The 24,635-nt window shown below is 41.4% G+C and overlaps 4 protein-coding genes across 7 annotated transcripts; 2 read left to right on the top strand and 2 right to left on the bottom strand.

Annotated features, from left to right (window-relative positions):
• Positions 1 to 980: 980 nt before the first annotated feature.
• Positions 981 to 5,676, top strand: LOC115672431 (pentatricopeptide repeat-containing protein At5g39710). 4 transcript variants are annotated; one of them, XM_056304738.1, is made up of 3 exons: positions 981 to 3,646; positions 4,568 to 4,714; positions 5,455 to 5,676. In XM_056304738.1, the coding sequence occupies exon 1, from the start codon at positions 1,091 to 1,093 to the stop codon at positions 3,341 to 3,343; it is 2,253 nt and encodes a 750-aa protein (XP_056160713.1). In that variant the 5' UTR covers positions 981 to 1,090; the 3' UTR covers positions 3,344 to 3,646; positions 4,568 to 4,714; positions 5,455 to 5,676. The 4 variants fall into 4 exon arrangements, with proteins under 4 accessions (XP_056160713.1, XP_056160712.1, XP_056160711.1 ...); XM_056304737.1 differs by lacking the exon at positions 5,455 to 5,676 and adding an exon at positions 4,818 to 5,420; XM_056304736.1 differs by lacking the exon at positions 5,455 to 5,676 and having other exon boundaries at positions 981 to 3,565; positions 4,568 to 5,420.
• A 904-nt stretch (positions 5,677 to 6,580) lies between these two features.
• Positions 6,581 to 8,469, bottom strand: LOC115672432 (protein ALP1-like). The gene has a single exon (XM_030594240.2). It carries the CDS (start codon positions 8,214 to 8,216, stop codon positions 6,864 to 6,866), a length of 1,353 nt encoding a protein of 450 aa, XP_030450100.2. The 5' UTR covers positions 8,217 to 8,469; the 3' UTR covers positions 6,581 to 6,863.
• A 1,535-nt stretch (positions 8,470 to 10,004) lies between these two features.
• On the top strand, positions 10,005 to 13,084 carry LOC115672434 (zinc finger protein ZOP1). The gene is made up of 5 exons (XM_030594242.2): positions 10,005 to 10,473; positions 11,189 to 11,389; positions 11,627 to 11,723; positions 12,374 to 12,469; positions 12,586 to 13,084. Exons 1-5 carry the CDS (start codon positions 10,465 to 10,467, stop codon positions 12,951 to 12,953), a joined length of 771 nt encoding a protein of 256 aa, XP_030450102.1. The 5' UTR covers positions 10,005 to 10,464; the 3' UTR covers positions 12,954 to 13,084.
• A 4,438-nt stretch (positions 13,085 to 17,522) lies between these two features.
• Positions 17,523 to 18,943, bottom strand: LOC115672433 (uncharacterized). Its single transcript, XM_030594241.2, has one exon. It carries the CDS (start codon positions 18,860 to 18,862, stop codon positions 17,645 to 17,647), a length of 1,218 nt encoding a protein of 405 aa, XP_030450101.2. The 5' UTR covers positions 18,863 to 18,943; the 3' UTR covers positions 17,523 to 17,644.
• Between the last annotated feature and the right edge of the window lie 5,692 nt (positions 18,944 to 24,635).

Genomic DNA, 24,635 nt, shown 5'->3' with positions numbered 1-24,635 from the left:
AAATTATTAATATTTCATGAAACATATGGAGCCTAAATAAAAATCTCTTTTTTTTTTATGAAATTTGTCCACTAGCATGCTCACTCCATGAATCGTTGATCTCTCTCGTTTTAGTCGTTTTCTTTCTCCCGATTAAATACATAGACATGGGACATCAATTAATTGCATTACAAAAAAGGTTAGTAATATGAATTATTAATACTTTTTTAATGATATTAACTGCATGAAGAACTTATTTTCTAAGAACTCAGGTATCCAAACATTTTCTACTCTAATTAATCTCTATGTGCCAAAGGTTACCTAGTCATTAATATATTGAAATTCGCTTCAGATCTCATAAAAATATCAATCATTTTAGAAATCACTTATTATCGATACTTACTTTTCTTAGGGCGATGTTTTTATTCGTTATTACGTTCTGAGTAATTGTTACTATATACTGGCAAACATGCTCACTTGTAGTGTATAGTTAGTAAATTGACACTGAGAGAACGAAAATATAAAATGCATGTTGCAGAAATGATGCAAGTGTTACAAAAATGTATCATTTTGGTAGGATTCTCAGCCCATCAATTATTGATGGGCACATGCTTGGTTCCAAATTTTTGACTTTTAAGATATGACATTTTATGATACTTTTTAATTTTAAATACCTCAAAATTTGGGAGCTCTATATAGATTTCAAATAATTATTTTGCTTTCGCACATTTTCCCCTCAAAATATAATCCAAAGAAAGTGAAAATGAAAAGGCGATATCCTTAAAAGCGCCATGAAAAATCATGAAAGTGATATGTAAAAGATCCTAACCATAATGTTGAGCAACATCGTCTTTTTTTAGTGAAATATTTGAACCATGAAACAAACAAAAAGAGATTACTGGATAAAGTAAAACAAATTAAAAGAAATTAAAGATTTATGGAATTGTATCAAACTTACCTTAAATTTGTCATTTCACTCGTTGTTGTACGATGATGTAATCCCGGGGGCTGCCGTCTTCAACCTCCGCAGCACCTGACGAACCCTTCAGAACCATCTGATTCCAGAAAGGAAGAAGAAGAAGAAGAAGAAGAAAAAATTCGCAGAACCCAAATGCCCACCCTCAATCCCGAAGTCCTCCGCCCGCTCCCTTCTCTTCCGCCGCCGTCCGCCGCCGTCCTGGCGGAGAAAGCCCTCACCTTCCTCAGACGCCACCCTCGCCACCTCGACTCCCTCTCCTCCACTTTCACTCCTCAAGCCGCTTCGCACCTGCTCCTCAAGTGCCAGAACGACAGGACCTCGGTCCTGAATTTCCTCCGCTGGGCTAAACCCCATGGCTTTTTCGACGCCCGGTGCAAGTGCCTCGCTCTTCACATCCTGACCCGCTTCAAGCTGTACAAATCGGCCCAGGCAGTCGCGGAGGACCTCGCCCTCGGAACCCATGACGAGACTGGTAATTTGGTTTTCACGTATCTCAAGGAATCTTACAATCAGTGCAATTCTAGCTCCGCCGTGTTTGATCTGGTGGCGAAGTCTTACTCGCATGTCAATATGGCCGATAAGGCTTTGCAAATGGTTAATTTTGCTAAATCGCACGGTTTTATGCCGGGCGTTTTGTCATACAATTCGATCATAGATGCCATGATCAGGTCTAGGCAATCGGTTAAATTAGTCGAAGAGGTGTACGGCGATATGATCAAGTGTGGAGTGTCGCCGAACGTGTTTACTTTCAATGTACTAATGCGGGGTTTTTGCGGGGCTGGTAATTTGGAAATGGCATTGCGCTTTTTTCATGATATGGAGAAGCATGGTTGTCTGCCTAATGTGGTTACGTATAACACCCTGATTAATGCATATTGTAAGTCGGGAAGAATGGACGAAGCATACGAGTTGTTACGATCAATGTCGTTGAAAGGTTTGGAACCTAATGTGATATCATATAATGTGATCATTAATGGGTTGTGCAGAGAAGGGAAAATGAAAGAAACCTGTGAGGTTTTGAATGAGATGAGCAGGATTGGTTTTGTTCCCGACGAAGTCACCTATAATACGCTCATAAATGGCTATTGCAAGGATGGTAACTTCCATCAAGCGCTTGTTTTGCATGCGGAAATGGTGAGGAACGGGTTGTCGCCGAACGTTTTCACTTATACTTCCTTGATAAATAGTATGTGTAAAGCTAGAAACTTGAACAGAGCCATGGAATTTTTTGATCAAATGCATGCTCGGGGGCTTTGTCCGAATCAAATGACATACACGACGTTGGTCGACGGCTTCTCCCAACAGGGATTGTTGAAAGAGGCGTACGAGATCTTGGACGAGATGACACGTAGTGGGTTCCCACCAACAATAGTGACATATAATGCTCTAATTAATGGGCACTGTTTCCTGGGAAGAATGGAAGAGGCTTTAGAGATGGTTCGACAAATGGGGTATAAGGGGATTTCACCAGATGTGGTCAGTTACAGTACCATCATATCTGGGTTTTGCAAACATGGAGATCTCGAGAGGGCCTTGGAATTGAAACAAGAGATGATTGAGAAAGGCATAAAACCAGATTCAATCACTTACACATCACTCATTCTGGGGTTCTGTGAACAAAGAAGATTGACTGAAGCTTGCGAACTATTTCAACAGATGTCTCGGATGGGCCTGGTTCATGACGAGTTTAGTTACACTACCCTCATAGACGCTCATTGTGCAGAAGGAAATATCAATGCTGCTTTTGATTTGCACAACGAAATGATACAAAAGGGTTTTCTTCCAGATGTGGTTACTTATAGTGTTCTCATCAATGGACTCAATAAACAAGCTCGGACCAGAGAAGCGAAGAGGCTTTTGCTCAAGTTGTTTTATAATGAGTCTGTTCCGGGCGATGTTACCTACAATACCCTTATAGAGACTTGCACTAATGTTGACTTTAAAAGTGCATTAGCTCTTCTCAAGGGATTTTGTATGAAGGGTATGATGAAGGAAGCAGATCGGGTGCTAGATTCAATGCTTCAGAGGAACCATAGGCCTAGTGAAGCAGTCTATAATGTAATCATACATGGGCACTGTAAAGGTGGGAATATACAAAAGGCATTCAATCTCTACAAGGAAATGGTGCTGGCTGGCCTAGTTCCTCATACTGTAACCGTCACTGCCCTGATAAAAGCACTTCATGAGAGTGAGATGAATGACGAGTTGAGTGAAGTTATACACAATACAATGAAGAGCTGCAAGCTTTCTGATGCAGAAGTTGCTAAAGTGCTTGTTGATATCAACCATAAGGAAGGGAATATGGATGCTGTATTTAATGTGCTTTCAGAAATGGCTAAGGATGGCCTCCTTCCGAATAGTGGAAGAACTGCCTATGTTGGATAATTTGCTGGGAGATTATCACCAACAAGCAGTATCCATTGTGGAAGAGGACCAGTGATTATGGAGCAAAGATTCATGTTTAGAATTCTGGAGAAGTGGACCCTGTAATCTTTCCTCTGTTCCATGTCCTCATGGTCCTTTATACATCCCCTAGCTCTGGTGGCATCTGCTCACGGAGAATCAGAGATAACTTTCACTAAGCCATTCATGAAGCATAGGAGTCAGGTGCATATTTTTAGCTGTGATCGTAAAAGAAAATGCTGCGCAAGTGGGTGCATTCAGCGAGAAAAGAAGCTGGCATCTCGTGTAAGTTTGTGCCTAATGTTGATGCTTCTTGTTCAATTCCTTCTAGGGGTATGTCGTGTAGATGCTGTAGTGAAATGAGTGAGCAGCTCGCCCTAGAAAATCTCAGGCGCATAGTTGGAGCGGATGAAAGTCATCTTGGTCTTGAAACTACCTTTTTATTGACATACTGTCATGAAAAAATCAACGAACGAATTTGAAAAATTGTTAATGCCTCTGCAGTCTGACCGTGCTTGAAATTCCTTTCCGACAAATCTGTGTATTCTTGCATTCATGACGGTATGATGTAAGAAGATTCGCTCGACTCTTGTTCCGATGACCGTGATAGGATCATGTTCTTGTTCTGTCCATATGTTGTAACCTCATCGAGCTACTGTTGAAGTGATAATTGTTTTATCAAAAGCTCTTAATTTATGTTCTTTCTGAACTGATTTTCATATTTTGCACTTTGTTAGTTTCTCATTTGCTTACCCTAATGGTAACGATGCGAGAAAAAAGCTTCATGAATAGTTTCTGCAAGTTTCCAGTTCAAAGGAGACTTTGTTGATTGCACACTTTCATCAAAAAATGACTCATTAACGATCATTAAACAAGGCATGTACAGTATTATAAGGAAGGACTACGAATGCAGTATTTAATGTACTTTCTGAAATGATAACCAACAGGCGGTATGCCTCGTGGTAGAGGACCAGCGAACCTTCATGTTTAGTATTTGTGGAGAAGTGTGCGATGGAATTTTTCCTCTGTTCCATTTTCTCATGGTCCTTTAGACATCTCCTAGCTCTGTCAGTGTCTGCTCACGGAGAAGCAGATCTACACTCTCATTTAGCGATTCATGAAGCATAGGAGTCACGTGCATATATTGTTCGACTCATGCTTAGCATCTCTTGTTATTATAATGTCTTACCCTTTTTATTGCAACAGAATGATTCTGCAGATCTTCCCCAGAGTAGCAGTTGTGCCGATCAAAAGCATGTTTTACAGTAGACAGGCAACTTCTACGTCCTCTGCCTACAAAAATTGCTAGGGAATGGCCACCGTTCCATGACCAGAACAATATCCTTATCAGTGGTACAAAACTTGGGTTTCCATTAGTCATGGCTGGATCGATGGTTGAGTTGAGTAAACTTCCTCTTTGTGGTTCTAATCTGCCATGTTGATTGAGATATTGCAGATGGAGAGAGAGGACTACTGGTTCAAAACAGGCATGGACTTTTACGATTTTGATCGGTACAAAACATGGCTCTGCATGATCGATACTGGTGCATTGTGAGCCAGACCTTCCAAAACAATTAATGGACCAATCATGATGTGTCAGTTGCCCATTCTACTGGACCTGTCAAGCCGGTATAATATTTCTCTACCAAAGGTACTCCATCCTTCAGTGGACTGCGTTATTTCTTGAAATTTTCAAGTTTGAGGAACTTGAGAAAGGCCCTTTGCCAGCGAAAGCAAGGACACTAACTTCCATTAGTTAGGTTCGGCTACCCACAAGATAATTGATGAGCTCTTCATTGGGGCAGATGCCGACTCTAAATATTCTCGAGATCCTATTAGGCATAGACAATGAGTTGGGGAAGTTGCCCTTTGCTGCCTGTTTTTCGACTTTTTGGGTACTGAAGGAATCAAGGTCAATTTCTCAGCACACAGGCATGTGATCTCGCGTATAGAAGGTAGACAACGATGTCTATGTAGATTCTAGATTGCTCTACAGAGAAGGCTTCTAATGTATTAGGATTGCGTACGGTGAATGTTGAAGAGTGAATGTGTATTAGGATCTCGCGTAAAATTTTGAATCAGATACTGGACAGTTATCAATATGTTCAGGCTAGCAAACATTTGCTACCTGTTTTCTGACTATGTGGGTAGTGAAGGAAACAAGGTCAATTTCTCAGCACACGGGCATGTGATCTCGCGTATAGAAGGTAGACAACAATGTCTATGTAGATTCTAGATTGGCTATACAGAGAAGACTTCTAATGTATGAGGATTGCATACGGTGAATGTTGAAGAGTGAATACGTGATTACAATGTTACATTAGAAATTTCTCACCTAGTGTATGGCACTATTACCACTTACCATGCATGTTGAGGTTGCCAATGACAAATCAATGGCACATTAGAAGATGATCCTTTCGGGTGACAACCAAGTCCTTGATTAAGTAAGCTATGATCAATATTACCCTGTATCCAGGATAAATGCATTCGATAATGTCATCTTTGCTGTCCACAACCTTTTGCAAACCTGGCAACAGCACTAAAACACACAGAACAAATGAAGGCTAGGCATCATGTTAAGACTGCAAAGAGAAACGATATAGCGAAAATGAGCCATTTTGGCCAATTGGCCAAAGTAAATAGCTCAGCAAGGGGTCCAAGAGCTTGGAGCGAAGGACATAGATGAGTCTTAAAGGAAAGTAGTTCCACACAAAATAATTGATCTGCTCCAACGAAAACCTATATATGGGTTAAGCAGTCCTGCTGAGACAAGCAGAGTGCAATACAGACAGCATTCTAATGCTTTCTATGGACATAAATCTTCAATCTATTCCAAATCCTCAAGGAGACCAGTAATGATTAGTTCATAAATACACAGCAAGGCATAACTGGAGATGTGATAAATATTGCAAATCTATAAAAATGCCGAGGAAAGATGGCCTTCCCTTCCCTTCCCTTAAGACCTCTAGACTCTTAACGATCGTTAATTCATCATCAGACACAAAGGCAAGAATGGCTGAGCGAACTACCATATTTGCATCATCATTACAGCTACTTTGCTAAGACCAAATTCAAAACTATTATTCACCACATGCATCTAACAACAATTTAACACATCAATATCCTTTCCTTTACAAGGAGGAAGCTAACAACGTTCTTTATAGCAAGAGAACATCATAAAAGTCACCAAGTAGTTCATAGAGAACTTACTGAAAATGATGAAAGAACTATCAAGCGCAGATAAATGGTTGCAATTACTGCATTCTAGAGTACACAGTCACCAATCTTTAAGGTACATTCCTAGGTTAGCATCGGCATCCTAATGACATACAAAGAGGTTGCACCAGATGCAAGTTCTACTCTCCACAAAGGATATTCTAATGCCCTCTGATAGGTCAACAAATGTAAGAAACAAACCAACACATCAACGCGAACACGTCAAAGCTAATAGGACTAAGAGACCTTATTCTCACGGCACAAAAGGAGATGACAAGTGATCTCCTTATCTTGATGAAAGTCGCTGGTGTAACTCATCAGCCAGCGCCTGCCTCAAGTTTTGCCCATGATAAAAGAACGTCTCCTCGCTTTCAAGCACCCTAGCCGGTGCACCGATCTCGTCAGGCTCCCTGGCAGTATCAGGCTCCGGTTCTCTTGCGATCTGACACAGATTATGCAACACACAACAAGCAACGATCGTCTGCGGTGCATGGTTAAGACCCACATTCAAGTCCTGAAGAATCCTCCACCTCCCTTTCAGAAGTCTAATGGCTTCCACCACCATAGACCGCCCTTTCATCAGCATCCCATCGAACAGATTCTGAGCTGGAGTACCCGTCCCTTTCGAATTAAAGGGAGTCATCAAGAAAGACACTAAGGGATAACACCAATCCCCAACTATATAAGGCCTAACATGGTGACCCCTTACATTGATCACCTTATCCCAGACTATATCCCCCGAAGTGAGCCTATTGTACAACGAACTATCTCTAAAATGAGTAGCATCATCAGTGGCACCAGGTGCCTTAACACAAACATCCCAGAAAATTTTCTTGTGATCAGCCACAACCTGAAGCAAAACCGAATCATAACCATATTTGCATCTATAAGAACTCGACGAAACCCGGTCTCGCGGCCGGTGAAGCTTGATCGCACTCCCGTCGATAGCCCCGCAGATATTGGGCAGAGCAGTGATCTCTTCAAAAGCCTGAGTCGCCTCGACCAATCTGCGGCGACTCACTGGAATCTTGATAAATTCCGGGTACAACTTCGTCGCCAAGAGGCGGGTGACCATGTTAGTGATCTTGGACACGAGGAACGGGTCGAGCGAGCAGCGGGACGCCACCGCCTTCGCGGAATGGCCATGGGCGAGGCGGGAGAGGACCATGGCGACAGCATAATCGGAGGGGAGGGAGAGGTTGGAGGCGGCGATGAAGGGGCGCAGCTTGTCGACGACCGTGGTGAAGACCGGGTACGAGAGGCCGAACAGCGAGCGCCACCGCGCGTCGCGGAGCGGGGGCTCCAGGGACCAGATGTGCTCGGTGGAGAGGGCGCGGAAGGCGGCGACGGAGAAGTCCGACGACGGGGACGGCGGGGCGTGTTTCGAGGGAGCGGAATTAGGGTTGGCCTTGGACTTAGGGTTCGAGGAGGCGGACGAGGAGGCGACGTAGGAGAGCACGGAGGCGATGGTGAAGAAGAGGAGCGGGGCGGCGGAGGAGGAAGAGAGGACGGAGGCCGGGGAGCTGGCGGAGGAGGCCGTGGCGGAGGAGGAGGTGGTGGAGAGGAGGGACGTGGTGGGGTCGAGGTGGTTGTGGAGGTGGAGGAGGTTGGAGAGCATCAGCAGCAGCGACTGATCCATGTCTCGACCCTCCGCGACTGTGAGAGCGGCGCGTCCTGGTTCTGAAATTAGGGCTTTGAAATGGAGCGAGGAGGTCGTCACATAGTGGTGGCGGCACGGCGGATGAGAAGGCGGCGGCGGCGGCGGCGGCGGCCCGGCGGCGGCTGGCGTTCTCGATCTCCGCGGGTGCAGTTGCAGAAGACCTTCTCTTATATTTCTCAAGGTCTGGTCAATGTGGTGCTAAAAACCACCACATGCATCTCAGATCGAACGCATGTTTTTGAAAGAACTCTTCGAGTAAACCTTATATCAAAAAATTTCCCAATTGGACCATCGTGATCCAAATAGCCCTTATCTTATTGCCGAAATAACGAAGTACCCCGTGATGGTCACGTGCTCCTTATTAATCCCGAACATACATTTTTTCCCTATTAAACCTTGTTGAACTGTCCGATCCGACTTATAAACAATTTAAACTTCAAAATTTTTGTCTAAACCATATTTCCCGAAAGCTCTCGAGACATTTCTCAAGTTGCAGTTCTAGTTTGGTTGCCTTATTTTTTGAAGATCCCGATTTCAATGTGCAATGAATCATCCTGATCGATTAGCCCGGAGACTCGGCCGGATGCCCCTCCTTGGAAACAGTCTGTTTGTCCAATCATTCAGCCTTGGTTTCGCATCATTCTGGTGTACTTTCATGCACTTCTGTCAAAGCCAAAAGTTCCCTTTCCTTTTCATCTGAAGTTCTCTTCATTTCTCCCGATTCACCGATGTGGTCTTGAATCGTTTTGACCGCGTTCTCAATGTCATTTAAAAGCTCGGACATTTTAGAGAAGCTAGAGACTGGTTTGTTCTCTTCCAAGGTGACTTCTGGGGAGTAAAATTTGCCATTTTTCTGTTCTGTCGATTCTCGATGCTCCATCATACCTGAAACGTGGCCTTTGACATGTTCTAGTTCCAGCACCAGAGCTGCTTATTCATCTTTCATATGATCAGTCAAGTTTCTCAAGCCTGTGTTAAATTTTCTCTCCCTCTTCAATCGTTCTCAAAGCAGCCTCTTCTCTCTTCGATCAAGGTCTCTTTCTCAACTGTCATGTCCTCCAATCTTTTTTCCTTCTACTTCAACCTTATTGAGCATTTTCCAGCTTTTCAGTTAGTTTCTAATTGTCAGCAAAATGAGTGGATCTTTCCACAAATGACATCACATTAGCCTTTTAATTGCTTTAGATACGACAATAAATAACAACTGTACCTGATAATCCGTTGTCATGTCAAGTGATAAAATAGTTCAAATTTCATCCGGAGCTCTTGAGTAACCATACTTTTCTGGATTTAGTAAGTTTGTGTTGCATGATTCAAATATATCAAGGCGATTTAAAATTTCTTACTATGTCCCCCCTTTTGGCATTCACCGGGAAGCTCAAGCTTCATTTCCTAACAATGATCTTGGATTTAGCTAGAAGCTATGATTTTCTAGATTACGATATTGCATGTTAATGACTCGATTACATCATGAAATCTGCTCATTCATATTTACAGAACGAAGCTGCCGTTCTTTATAGCTATTTAGGGATCATCAGCAAATCTGTGTCTGATGTAACATTAATCTAATCTATGGTCTCCACGATAAGTAATTCAAAAGAGATAATCTTGGAAAATCTTAGTTTTTGCCAAAGCAAAATTACCTATACTTTCATGGAGAATACAAAGATCAAGACATTGACAAAAAAAAATCGCCCTACTAACCGTAGCAACTACTATTATAATGGACCAAAATAAAACCTAGTACCTGCCATATATGTCGTGTGTATGCATATATGTACCTTACGGTCATCAGTCAAGGCCATAGCAACACCTCCTCTACACAACACCGTCCTCGAGTCCTCGCAATTCGCCGCCACCACCACCACCACCTCCCTCCCACCACCGCCACCGTCTCCGGCGCCGCCGTCGACCCCACCATCGTCCCTCCCAGTCCATCTCCCTCCCCTCCCGGTCACGGCCCCCCACCTCCTCCGCCGCCACCGGTGCGGCCTCTCCCTGCACGCTCCGCCGCAACCCGCGCCCCCGGGGCGCCCGTAGTAGGCACCGACGGAATCGCAATCCTCGCCCGCCTTCGACTAGGGCTCTTAAACAATCTTACTCGACAGATTCCGGATTCAGCAAGTTTTTGTAGCATCGTCTCAAATTCATCAAGCGATTAACAAGTTCTTGCAATTTTGCCCCTTATCGCATCCACCGGGAAGCTAAGAAACTCCGATCCGCAGCAATGACTGAGGTAATATTGAAATTCTTAGCCCTTTGATTTCTTATTCGCGACAATGATCTGTGATTAGCTGAAAGTTATGATTTTTCTGGATTACGATATGGCCTGTTAATGACTTGATTGCATCATGGAATCTGCTCGTTGATTTAGGGATCCTCAGGTAGCTATGAGTGAATTGAATCAGAAGAGTCGCGATAAGTGTGTGTCTGGTGTTATAATGCATTGCGGAATCATGATGAATCTGAAGAGTTTCAATTTATCTATAAGTTATCAGCTTGCACATTCCTTGCACATCCCAGTGGGCATGGATGAGGTTTCTTTTTCACAATCTAATTCCGTACGATATCTCCGAGTTCACTCGACCCTTTTGTCTTCTGATATTTTCATGGCCACGTTTCTTTCTCTTGGTTGAAACATTTCGACTGCCCTTGGAGGCTCCATAGCCACATTTTCTTCGGAATGAATTACATATTAAGGAACATGTCGAAATTTTAGAATCTAGTTGTAACACAATCTGGGCTAAATTCTCTTTTATCTGTTGGAATTCTTATGACTATGTTCTTTGAATTGTTGTGACTGCCCTATATTTGTTGCACTTGATTGTAGTTACTGTGTTTTTGTACTGCTCACGTTCAACTAGACAAGTGTGGATATTACATCTTGCAACAGATTGTTCAGTAACTAGATTTCTTGAGAATTCATTCTTTCTCTTCTTTTTCTTTTCCAGTATTGGGTGAGTCAGGGTAATAAATGGTGCGACTTCTGCAAGATCTTCCTATCAAACAATCCAGCTACCATTAGAAATCATGAACTTGGTCAGCGACACAAGGATAATGTTGCCAAGAAGCTCAATGACATGAGAAAAGAGAAGGCTGCCAAGGATAAGGAGCTGAAGGAAGCAGCTCGCGCCATTGAACAAATTGAAGCAGTAAGTATTAGTTGGTAAGACTTCTCTTCCTACTCAGCATAGAAAGAAGTTATGCCTCGCCTGCGCCTGTGGTCAGGTCAAGGGTTAAATCTTACTTGCTAAAGGCGTTGTTCGACTTCCACTTTGACGTAACAAAAAATTAGTTGAGATTAGATGGCTCCTGGAACTCTACTACATGCGTAGAAAATGTTTTTTTTGACTTATATAATAATAACTACTGTTTATAATTCATGCTAGAAAGCGAAGCGTAGCTACCAGAAGGATGTTGCGAATCTTCAAGAGGCTAAGGAGACTAATGCCCGTGTACTGGATGTTCAAGCAGGCGGTGAAGAGGGTAAGTATTGAGGACTTGAGGGATTCAGGAATGAATCAAATGATTTTTCCAAGATCACTTTCACCTTTGTTAGGGAGGGCCCTTGCCCTTGGACTTTTATCAACCTTTTTTTGAGAAGAATTCATGTTCTCGGAGTATTTTTAGCCCTTGGTGTTCTTTGCAATCTTTTGAAAGAGAAGTACCTGCCTATTATTATCTTGAGATCGAAGCGTTGTCACATTCTTGTCGAGGTTTGATCCTAGAAAGTGAAAAGTGAGGTCATTATGATCTTGTCAGGTTATATCATTAACTAAACAAGATGGAAACAAGCTAGACTATTATTGGCACGGGTTTTTAAGTAGGGCCAAGTTTGCACGAAAATCAATAATTTTCCTGACACGTGATCACGCTGTCAGCCATATGCTTTTCCATTATTATTAGCATGCATTTTCATTTTGGTGCTAACCTAATAGGTAACTGGAGCATGTATTTGGAGCACGTGATGCCTAGAGCCAAAATCTTCTTAGTTCGATTATTATTTTTATTCAATTCTGTGAGTTTTGGCATTCAACTGATGTTAATATTTCAAGCATGAAATCGTCCAATCAGTATATCTATCTCTCTCCAACACTGTTGCTCTTCTGATCGAAACCCTCTCTAAACTTTTGCAGAATGGGAGCATGACAGCAGTTCGGGTTATTACTATAGCCAGAGCAATGGGCTTTACTACGATCCTAAATCAGGCTTCTACTATTCCGATGCTATAGGTACCAAATGAAGTTTAAGAAGTAATTACCGTAAAAAAGGGAGTTCTAGGAGAAAAGTTTCAACCATGAGTGATGTTTGGATTATTGATATTAAACTTTGCTTTCTAATGCGGCAGGAAATTGGGTGCCACAGGAAGAGGCATACAAGGCGGTCCAAGCTCCAGGGAATCCCAAACACGGGAAACCTGTCTCTGGAAAATTGGCGTCATCTTCAAAGGGGATTCAAGATTCACAAAAAGGAGGTATGGCTAAACCACAAAATGTGCCAGCTCCTGGGCCAGTCGTTTCAAAATCCTTGAATCCCATGAGAACAGTTAAAGGAGCCGCCTCTTCTTTTGCTGTTAAAAGGAAGAGACAAGATGAGAAGCCGAAAGCCATATCGAAGGAGGAAGAAGCAGCGCTAAAAGCGAGGGAGGCTGCGAAAAGGAGAGTTGAAGAGAGGGAGAAACCATTGCTCGGTCTTTACAGTGGAAGTTGGAAATGATAAAGCAAACACTCTTCTGTACTTTACAGTGCGTGTGTTTTCATCATATAGACAACTTTGACTGATTCGATCAATGACGATACAATCGTTGATGTTTTATGCTAAGGTGTTGCAATGCTCTTGAGTTGAAACAGGTTTCCATGTGCCTGTGATTTTATCGCAGTAACTTAACTACATTTAGTCGACCAGATGGTTTACTGATAACATTATATTGTACAACGGAGCCTTCAAACTTATGGAGTTTTATCTTTTGAACGGAGCTTCTGACTCGTATATTTACCCCAGCAACTAAGTTTCCACTGGAAAGTTGTGCCTGTGTGATCTTTGAACAACTTTGTTCTTCTTTCGGGTCAGGGATCTTTCAACTACTTGAAAGTAGCATTTTCGCTTCGTTGATAAACCCCAACTAATAAGTGGTTGATGGGGCTGATGTTGCTCATCTGCTGATGGTGGTGGCAGTAAATGACAGTCGCTGATGAAGTAACTGAAGATCAAGACAAACGTCAAACGATTTACACCCAACATAAGTCTAAAATTCTTTGAATTGATCTCTTTGATTTCAAGTCTCTCTCCATTCTCCATGTTGCCCCTCCAGATGGTCCAGAGGCTGATTACCCATTTTATCTTCTTCGATTCCATCACAATCAGATTGAATGGATGATCCTATACAGGGGCCTTGCTTGTATGCAACTGAAGATGCCAATGGGGTGTATTCAGCATCATCACGTGGCATAGCAACATGCAACCGCAGCGGATCTGTTGCCGTCCGTTCTTCTTCTCGGCAGCTGAATTTGCTGCATCATTTCAAGCTGTCGGAATCAACATGAGTCTATAGTGCGTTACGTACATTCACGGTATCATTTCAACGACAATAACTTCCATCAATGGTTACGCAGCACGTGCCGACTGCATACTTTTGACTCGGTCCCGATTTCTTTGACAGGACAGTCAAGCTTATCGGCTGTGACCGAATCAAGAGGGGTTGATTAATAGAAATTGACGGTCGACGCCATTTTTAGTCAACGTTGCGGCTTCCACGTGGTTTTCCCTGCCCCGCTGTTTGACTTGGGTCGTCCATCTCGACTCTGGACCCGATGGTTCTACTCGTGCTTAACGTTGGCTGGTCCCTAATGGACCCCGACGTGTTCAGATTGTAACCAAGGGTTCAAAGACTCAGGACCATCTCAACGTTCAATCTCGAGGGTAAAAGTCGTGGATGGAAGACGAGGAAACAAAAGGGTATGAAACACTTCAGACAAGCATTGCAGAGGTTTCTATGATTTCGGGACCAATTCAAATGTCAAAGTGATGAAAAGTGCCTAGATAACTAGTGATTCCATCCAGAGAAAACTATAGAGGCATGGTGCAAACGCCCGCTCTTCAAGTAGAGGCTACAACGAAGCCAGGTGGGCATTAGAATTCGCAAGAAGAGTTGGTGGTGATGTCGCAAAATTTTCTAATTGAATCGTCAATTGAAACCCTTTTCTAAGTATCTGTATTTAGCAATATTTTATACTGGGTTACGATAAAATGCACTTAAGTACCGCATACTACCAACCACGAATTGATTTCCGGAGGGAGGGAGGAGGTTGTTGGGGGCATCAATACTTGTTGGTGGGGCCTGGCATTGGCAACATGAATTGAGACGAAAAAATAAAAGAGCATAGGAGAAATGTAGAAATTTCACAATTAGTGATATTTAAACTTTTGTCATTTCGAGTTTCTCTAGCCGACTGATTCTACATAGATCTCCCATATTCATTTGGACCTTTAAAGCTACGTTTGGTAGTTAGGATAAAATTCAAGATAGAATAAATTTTATCCTATCCCGTATTTGGCGCATATCCAAGACAGGATAAAGTCGGATATAAGAATGATATAGCTCGGATAAAATTATTCCATGAGAGAGATGGGATAAAGGTGGATAAAATTTCTAATATTCACATAAATGTTATTTTTCTCGAATAACAAACTTGTTAAACTAATAAAATTAAAATAATATTTGAATTTAATATAAAAATTCAAAATAACAAAAAAATAACAACAATTTCGTTTTTATTAATTCTTATTTTTATTTATATATTCAAATTTCTTTCTATCTAATGATATAAATTTCATATATATATAAATTTAGTATTTATATTTACTGCATATTTTAGGTATATTAGTATAGTTTACTATTTAATAAAATTTTATTAGAGAATGATGGAAGGGGAAAAAAGAAATAAAAAAATAATTAAAAAAGAGAGGGAAAAATAATAAAAAATGAGCAAATAAAAATGAAGTAGGTAAGAGTGTGGTGAGAAATTTTTATTGTGTCAGTTTGTGCAATCTTTAGGTTAATTGACACTGATATGACGTTCATAACAAATAATAGACATGACAATATGTAAAAATATTCGATTTTATTACTGCGATTCACCAAACAGTAGATAGGTTATATCATATCATATTTTATCCAATCCTATTCTGGCTAAAAATTCAGACGATTAAATGCGACCTAAATTCATAGACGTTGATATCGAACAAGCACACACGTTCGTTCAAGCATGTTGAGCAATGCTATTCCAACCACCTCGATTCACGAAAAGCAAAACCTAAAGGAAGAAAAAAACCAGAAACTAATCTAACGAAGATGGTTTCTATTACATCTAATTTGTAGTGGGTCCATTTTGCTCTTAGAATATAGGATAGACTCGACCTCGAATATGCTTTGGAGAGGCAAGAAAGAAAGGCGCTTTTTGCATGCACGTCTTTTTGTCTTTGCACCCTTTTCTCTTCAACCCCACATGAACGTCCATATCGTCGTGCAGCATGCTGCTTGACGCGGTCTGATACAAAATCGTCCTCTTTTGCTTTAACTTTTTGCTAATTCTTCTCTCGTGGATTGTTAATACTGCTATGAGATTGCATACTTGGCACATCCGACTAGTTTATTTGCTGACTCGTTCTTTTTAACAAGCAATCCCTTTTTTTTTGTAAATGACCGACCGATTTGTCGTCGTTTTCACCGTCGTTGTCGCCTTATCTCTTTCTACCGAAAATTAGCTTTACTTGAAGAATTTATCTAGCCCATGTATGCCTAACTTTTATATTATAGTAATAGCTAATCACCCCACGCAAGCAATGTTGCATTATCCATGGAGTTTTGCGTGTTAAAAGGGTCCCCCGAAAGCCGAACTTAGTCTTGATCTCATACTATATAAGCCAGATTTCTATAATCTCTTCTGTGGAATATTCTGCCTGGTTGCTTTCAACTGCTTGTTTCGCAAAGGAAAAACAAATGATGGTAATTTGTTTTCTCCTAATGGGTAAGCAGTTCCCTAATCCATAATCATAAAAGGATCTAAATAAAGTTGTGATATTTTTTAAAGGAAAATAGAAAGGGGAGGAAAAAGAAAAGAGAAGGAAAAAGAGGACTCCATCGCCAGGTCAGGAATCGTTTGGTCTTTTGCTTGGAGGGTGCCTCGAACTTTTTACTAAACATCAAAGGCTCTTTTAAATTAATCTTCATCATTGCCATCTAACTTTTATTTTCTCCCGAGGAAGAAGAGAAAAATGGACCTTTTTCATCGAGACATTTGGTGCCAACCAAGGGCGGAACGACACCTTTTACATACCTAACGCAGCATAATCATTCAAAACCCAATGATTATGGCATGACTACTTTTGTTTCCCGTGGGGTGGGGGATTTGCCTGCTTTTTCTCTTGGCTAATCCATCGTTCTTGTCCCTGATTTCACAGACTGAAATTGTCTTTTCACCTCTCTTGTTTTTTAGTTTTGGGAAAGAAAATGAGTGGGTAGGAGATGCAATTCGAATGGAAAAAAAGTGAAGGTGGTAATTGTAGATTTTTAAATGTGAAGAATATATATTTTATGTATATCAAAGTCGATGATATTTGTAATTTTCTTTTTGATTTTGTCGTTGGGGGTTCCGCACATTAATATCCGCAAATGTAGCTGGTGTTATTGCTTTAGATGGCAAGGTCAACTCATCTTTATGGAGGCAAAGTTGAGTTAAAGACTCGAGCACATATCCGATTGGAGGCTGGGTGTGAACGGGTGGTGGATTACTCAAAAGAGCATTCTTGATTCCGAAAAGTTACTCTTGCTACACAGCAATCTTGAAGCTGTTCATCAAATTATTTACGTGGGACTCTAAGGATAAAAAGAAACAGGAAAGAGATGTGATATGTCTGTACATCTGGAAAAAAACCGGACAATTTCTAAGTGGCATTGATGATACTTTGCCCACGAAGGTCGTAGAAACCATGCCTCTTGTGGTCCTTAATTTGATTCGTTCTGCAGACATAATGTGAAAAGAAGCAGCTACCCGTCGTCACTCGTGACGTCGCGCGCGATACTAAACTTCTTAGTCGGTCGATTATACATGTGTGGTGACACCTGACGTTCGTTTAAGAATACTGTTTTTCTTGTTGTCTTTTCATACTTCGAAATGAATAGCCGACGTCGTTGGCAAAGCTTTCCCTACAGAAGAAAAACCGCCGTGGACTGATTCAATGTTTCCGTTCAGTCTCTAAACTACAAACGTCTGTACACTCGAGACAAACAAGAAAGAAACATTCGAATCAAGATCGCTTGTGTGTGTTCAATATGCTTTCGATATGAGATATTACAGGACTAAGGAAATCTACAGTTCTCTTGATCGAGAGAGAGAGAGAGTGTGTGTCTAACTCATATCGCGAGATCGGGATCGGTCCGTGTGTCCGCGACCCAGTACCCGGGCCAAGTCGTGCACGCCCGGAGGAGGATTGAACCCCAAGCAACCCAGCAGCCCGTGCTTGTATGGCAAGGTGGTCTTCTTCTTCATCTCCTCTGAGACCGCTCTGTTCAACGTGTAATGCAGCTCGTGAGCCGACACCGGCGCGGCCCCTGGTCTCCTCCTCGAGCTCACCGAGCCGACGCTCTCCGTCGACCTGAAGCTCGAGCACTTCACGTCGTCCGCTGCTGCGTAATTAATTGACGATCTCTTCGACAGGGCCACGTACTTGCGCAGCGGATCCTTTTCTGTGCCGCGCCCCTCCGATGCGCTCCGGAACAACAGAAAGTCCTTGAAGCTCCACTTCCTGTAGCCCTTCGAGAACGACATCGACGACAACAGCGAAGAGAAATATGAAGGAGCTTGATTCGATGAGGAGGAGGAAGAGGGCGCAGCGCGATCTTCGGCTTCTCGATCGGCCTCCATGATGTCGGACACCCTGAACGGCGATAAAGATCTCGTCCCTTTACGTACATAACTGGCCGACGACGTCCGCAGAGACGAAGAAGATCCCGCCTTTCTTTCCCTCCCGCGAGAACGGCTCAGGTCCTCGTGTTGGTTGAGATTCGCCTGTCTCTTCCGGGTCTCCTCCAAGGCTGCTGAGAAGGGGTCGAAGTCTCTTTTGCGGTGGCGAGGAGAGAGAGCTTCTTGGACCATCTTCTTCCCCTGAGCGAACCTCGACGGCGATCTCGGAGACGCCGGAAGCGAGTTCATCGCCGCGTCAGCGTCGCCCGAGTTGGCCTGCAACCTCGGTGGCGGTTTGAGAGGCCTGATCTTGCCTCCGTCGAAGAGCTCATCAGCAGTTGCCGAAGCTCTGTCCAGTTGACCACTGAAGTCGAACTCGAAATCATCTTCGTCGTCGCCGCCGCCGCCGCCGTTCTGGTAGCTCCCTCCGCCTTTCGGGACGCCGGGCTTCTCTTCCCAGGCAAAGGGTATCGAGGACAGGGACTTTCTTGATTTCCTGAGCTCCTGAAGGAAAGCGGAAGCCCTGGTGGGGCTCGTGGGTGCGCTGAAGTACAAGCTGCCGAAGCGCTGCGGGCTGGACGGAGCAGTCATGAACGGAGAAGAGGACGTGCTGTCGAAGTTGAACTCCATGATCGGGAGCGGAACCGCGACCTCCGTTTCCATGGTGGGCTTGAGGGATTCAAGAATTGAGAACAGTCGGTGTGCATTTTATAGGGAGAGAGGAGGAAGGAAGGATAGGGGAAGGAGACGTTCTTGACCGGAGAAAGGGATCGGTCAGAAATTACAGAGCCGCCTCTTTTTATTTTATAAATTAATTAATAAAGGAATTAATTTAAGACCTACTTGCTGCTGGCTGTGACATGATCATATTTCAGTCTGTGTCCGAGTGGTTGGCGTTTACTCTGAGGACGTGGGAAAGATTTTTGGTGATTTTTTATTTTTATTTTTATTTTCATCACTTTCGCTTTTGAGTTTTTACCTCGGGTTAAAATGGGTTTTATTTGTTTTTTGCCAAGTGCTTTTCTTTCTTTCTCCTTTTTTTTTTTTGGGTAAAGTTCTTTCTCCTTTTTTTTGTTGTTGTTTTTTTTAAAAAGTGATTGCAATTTAATGTCATTCGAATGATTTACAATTTTAGGCAGTGAGAGGACTGCGGACCAAGATTTCCCTGTATCCATGCAATCTTGCGCTTGTTTTGTTTAGAATTGACTTTGGCTAAAAAAGTAGTTTTTTTTGCTTTTTCTTAAAAAAACAATAATATTATTCGAATATCTAAAACTTACAAAAAAAATATGTGTCTATTAATCTATATGTCAGTATTTTAGGATTGAAAAAAAGTCAAAGTACATCGGCTGCTGGATTTAAATTAAGCAAAAAGTAAAATCATATCCAATATAGCCCATATCTTTATTGATGTTTTCTCAACCGATGATGTATTCCATCACAAATTTCAACCTAATCACATTCACATGGGTCAATGGTTACATGATTCGAATGCTACCCCAATATAAAAACATTGGATCCATCCGATAGAACTTCGATTTCAAGATATACTAGAAAGATGAATTTAAAAAGGATATACTTTTTCCTTGTTTAGTATAATGAGGGTGTTTGTGCATATTCATGTGGGTTAATACAACGAAAAACCTCAAACTGGTACACCTGTGACAATTTTACTCCAAACTAATTTTTTGATCATCACAAACCTCAAACTAGTATATTTGCGATAAATTTACCCTCCGTTAGTTTTCATTAAACTTCACAGTCAAATTGCCGAGTTGGATGACACGTGGTAGTTGACGAGTGTACCAGTTTATGGGTTTTACCCTCTGTTTATCACAGATGTACTGGTTTATGATTTTTTGTGGTATTAATCCAATTTAATGAAAACTAAAGAAGAGTAAATTTATCATAAATATACCAGCTTAGGATTTTTAGTAGGTACGGGTGTATCAGTTTGAGATTTTTTGTGGTAAAAAAGTTAATTTGGAGTAAATCTATTATAAGTGTATAAATTTAGGATTTTTCATGATATTAATCATATCTGTGCAATTGAAAGAGATTGTTTTCAACATTTTGAATGTAGAGAAATTCAGACGGCTTATTCCTTTTGAATTATGAGGATTGAGCAGCTGGTTTGGGATTCATTATGCGGTCCATACTTTTTATCCCTTTTTTTTTTTTTGCTAAAATGTCTATACTTTTTGTCCTTCTTCGAGGTAATGAGTGCATTCAAGGACATCATAGCCACAAAGCAAAAATTCTCAAGAATGGTCTCTAGTGGGGGGCATGGTCGTTTGAGATGTGACACATAGTTAAAGATTTCAATAATGAAATGCAGTTCTGTCCAAAGAAAGATTATGGGCGCCGGAAAAATCAGCCGGTTTTTGTTATTTCTGAATTTTGCCACGAAGTTGTAATTATAAATACGTTTTTATAAATAAATGTCTCACGGGTACTTGATAAGAACCTAAAAATAGAAAAAAGAAACAATTGTAATGCACGCTAAAGCACATAAAATATCGAAAATATATTTTCTTTTCAACATGTCATAATCAAAAGGGTTAACACCATGAAAAACCCCAAACTGGTACACCTGTGATAAATTTACCTTAAATTAATTTTTTGACCACAAAAAACCCTAAATTGGTACACATGTGACAAATTTACCCCAAAGTAATTTTTTGACCACCAAAAACCCCAAACTGATACGCTTGTGACAAATTTACTCTCCGTTAAATTGGATTAATACCACGAAAAATCACAAACTGGTAAATCTGTGACCCTAAACTAGCACACACGTCAACTGCCACATGTCATCTAACTTAGTAATTTAACTGTAAAATTTAACGAAAACTAACATAGGGTAAATTTGTCATGGATGTACCAATTTGGAGGTTTTTGCGGTAAAAAAATTAGTTTGGAGTAAATTTATCACAGGTATACCTGTTTGGATTTTTTTTTTGTATTAACCCTAAACAAAAACACAACTTCGAAAGTGCATAATTATTAAAACTTATCAAGCGTTCTAGGAAAGCATCTTGAATTAACAAAACCCTAATTATATATTGTCGAGTGGACTTAGTCAAGTGACTAGTTAAGTCAATGAGATGATTAGGTTTTGTATATCTAGAAAATGTGTCAAATTTTAATGTGGTGGATAACCTTTGAAGGTCCGAGGAATTGAAAATGATCTGATGACGTAATGAACAGGACCAATGAGTTACAGGGTGCCGATAATTGTACGACGATAGATTAATGAAGCCGGTCAGCTATTTCTCCTAAGTTGTAAACTGCTAATTGGGTTCTTGTCAATTACGCAACAGACTTGTTATACATTGAGCCCTAGAAACGTCAACCTGTAACTTTTTTGCAACACGTGAGCGTAGCTCTTTGGTCAAAGGAAAAATCCCCTTTGTCGCTCCACCGGGGAGCCCAAGACTATCTCTTCTTTCTATAGCTCTTTCATGTTAGCCTAACACAACTCGTGGAAAAAATTATCAAAAAAGTCCTCAATCCGTCACTTTTGCCAATTAATCCTAAATCTTTTAATTTTGGGATAAGTGCATTCAAAGTCCTAAAACTTATCACGAAAATGCAATTGAGTCCAAAATTTTTAAAAAGTGCAAACAAGTCCTAAAACTTGTCACGAAAATGCACTTGAGTATTAAAACTTTAAAAAAGTGCAAACAAATCCTAAACCTTATCACGAAAGTGCAAACAAGTCCTAAAACTTATCAAATTGGTTCAATCAAGTCCTTCCATTGATTGTACTTTTTGAAAATTTTAGGACTTGTTTGCACTTTTGTGACAAGTTTTAAGACTTGTTTGCACTTTCGTGACAAGTTTTAGGATTTATTTACACTTTTTGAAAGTTTTAGGACTCAAGTGCACTTTCATGACAAGTTTTAGGATTTATTTGCACTTTTTGAAAGTTTTAGGACTCAATTGAACTTTTGTGACAAGTTTTAGGACTTCTAGTGCACTTATCCCTTTAATTTTTTTCAGTTAAATCATAAACATTTGTACTTTTCGTCAATTGAATTCATGCAGCCAATTTTAGCCGGAAATCGTTGATGTGGTAGTCCAGTCAGCGCCGGCCGTCCTACATGGCACAACCACACGCTAATGTGAACAAATTTTAATAATTTTTCAATTTTCATTTTTATTTTATTTAGTTTCTTTCTTTTTTCTTTTTTGATTCAAAGGGCTGGCGACTTCCCATGGGCGATCACAACGAGGGTGGGCAAGGGTCATGTCCTCGCCCCCGGCCGGCGAGGGCTTCGTGGCCCTCGGCTAGGAGCTGGTAGAGGTGGTCGGCCCTTGGCCAGTAGCTAGTGGCCCCACTAGCCCTTTGAACCAAAAAGGAAAAAAAGAAAGAAAAGAAACGAAAGTTTTAAAAATATATCATTAAAATATTAAAATATCATTAATAATTATCCACGTCAGCACTGGCCAGGCCACGTAGAACGGCCGACGTCCACGTTAGTGATTTCCGACGAAAATTGACCGGATAGATTCAATTGACAAAACTTGAAAAGATTTATGATTCAATTTGGAAAAATTAAAATGTTTAAAACTAAATTGACAAAAATGACATAAGTTTAGAACTTTTCCGACAATATTCTCGCAACTCGTATCATCTAACAGGTTCGACAATATCTCGGACTGACGTGAACTTGATCCGCGGAGCAATTGTTGGTCCAAAGCGAGTGGAATCTCAGTTCAAATTTCAAAAAGCCTTCCTTTGGGAGGAAAGATAATTCACCCTGTGCAAACCCCGAAACGAGAGGTGCCTTTGCTCTTGCTGGTGACGTCGAATCAGTTTGTTTCCAACGTTAAGATCCCCAAAAGGCTAGACCAGCGAGAGCAATTCAGGACAAGATGTCAATCCTAGTTAGTCTTTGGGGAAACACGAAGTTTTGGGTTAACGACAAAGCCGGTGCTCCTCTTTTTTATAGCGTGTCGTGAAGCGCGCAGCTCAGAGAAGACCAGAAGAATGAGAGGACATGAGCCATCTGAATTTCCTTCCTTCCCTTTCTTCGCATTTCTTGGTCCTGTCGGGAGTTTGACTTCTGTGGCATGTCTCGATGGTTTGCAGAGAAACCCTTCTTTTGTTCAACGAGAAAAATCAGAGAGACCTCTGAATGCCGCATGATTCGCACCCTCCTTTTTCCCAATCGGTGCAGAATCACGCCATGGCAAGGTTTGTCAGGAGTTCACTCAGAGGAGGTTGAAATTGCAAGTTTCCAAGATTAGATATGATTCCTCGGTCGTAAAGTTCAAAGGAGCCATTTTTAACCTCAATTTGGAATTCCAGATTGAAGCAAAAATAATTTGTCCGAAATTCACCCAGCTTTTGACTCCTTGATGAAAAATTGAAATGGCAGAAGCAAGAGGACAAAATTTGGTGTGCACCTTCCCTATGACCGACACTAGTCCCTTCGTTATCTCATAAATTATCATTTTTAACAAAATATCGCCCTTCATATATCCAAAGTATCGTAGATGAGGGAAGAAGAGAAAAGGCATCAGGGTTGAATACGTGTGATAACATGGTCAATCCCACCATTTCTGATTGGTAGAAAGTTGATCGGTGGGCGTTCTCCATACGAGTAAAGAACCGATCATAGACCGAGTTGGAGAAAGCACAGCCCTGTCCAAAACATGAGGAATGATAGCGAAAGACATCAATATGAAGGGGGAAGAGAGGTGAGGGAGATCAGGGGCATCTTGATCAGCTTAACTACGCTGATAAGATAACTTCATGAGATCAGCATGGAATAGGTAAGGTGAAATGTTCTATCAATCAATCGTCGTCTGTAAAGCGTCATTGGGGTTATGTGATACAGCAATAGATTATCTCATTGACATCAAATGGGCACATTAGTTTACTTGGAAACCCTATTATGATAGATGTGAACACATAGTGCTCTACGGGAAAAATTATTTAAAAAGTCATAAATTTATTGCAATTGTGTCAATTCAATTTTAAACTTTTTTTTGCCAATTGAGTCCTAAATCTTTTGCATTTATGCCAATTTAGTCCATCTGATTAATTTTGGCCGGAAATCACTAACTTGACGTCACCGCGTTGACATAGACAACCTTTTATAATTTCTAAATTTTTTTATGAATTTATTATTATTATTTTATTTTCTCTTTTATTTTTTCCTTTTTTCTGTTTTGTCATTGTGGTTGGCGAGGCTTGACCTCACCGTTGCTAGGCGAGATCGGCCTCACCAAAGCTGGGCTGGCGAGGCTTGACCTCGCTAGAGGCCACAAGGTTAGCTCTCGTGGACTCTGACCTCTCGACCTTTAGCGAGGACCGCCCTCGTCGATCGCTGGGCAACATACGACCTCGCCGGATCTAGTGAGGTCGAGCCTCGCCCATGGTTGGCAATGCTTGACCCTTGCCAACCTAGCCGATAGTGAGAGT

This window comes from Syzygium oleosum, unplaced genomic scaffold (assembly GCF_021117445.2).
Source record: "Syzygium oleosum isolate NSW1041296 unplaced genomic scaffold, Sole_v2.1 Sole_v2.33, whole genome shotgun sequence".
NCBI classification, from domain to species: domain Eukaryota; kingdom Viridiplantae; phylum Streptophyta; class Magnoliopsida; order Myrtales; family Myrtaceae; genus Syzygium; species Syzygium oleosum.
This window is presented reverse-complemented; position numbering and strand designations above follow the sequence as displayed.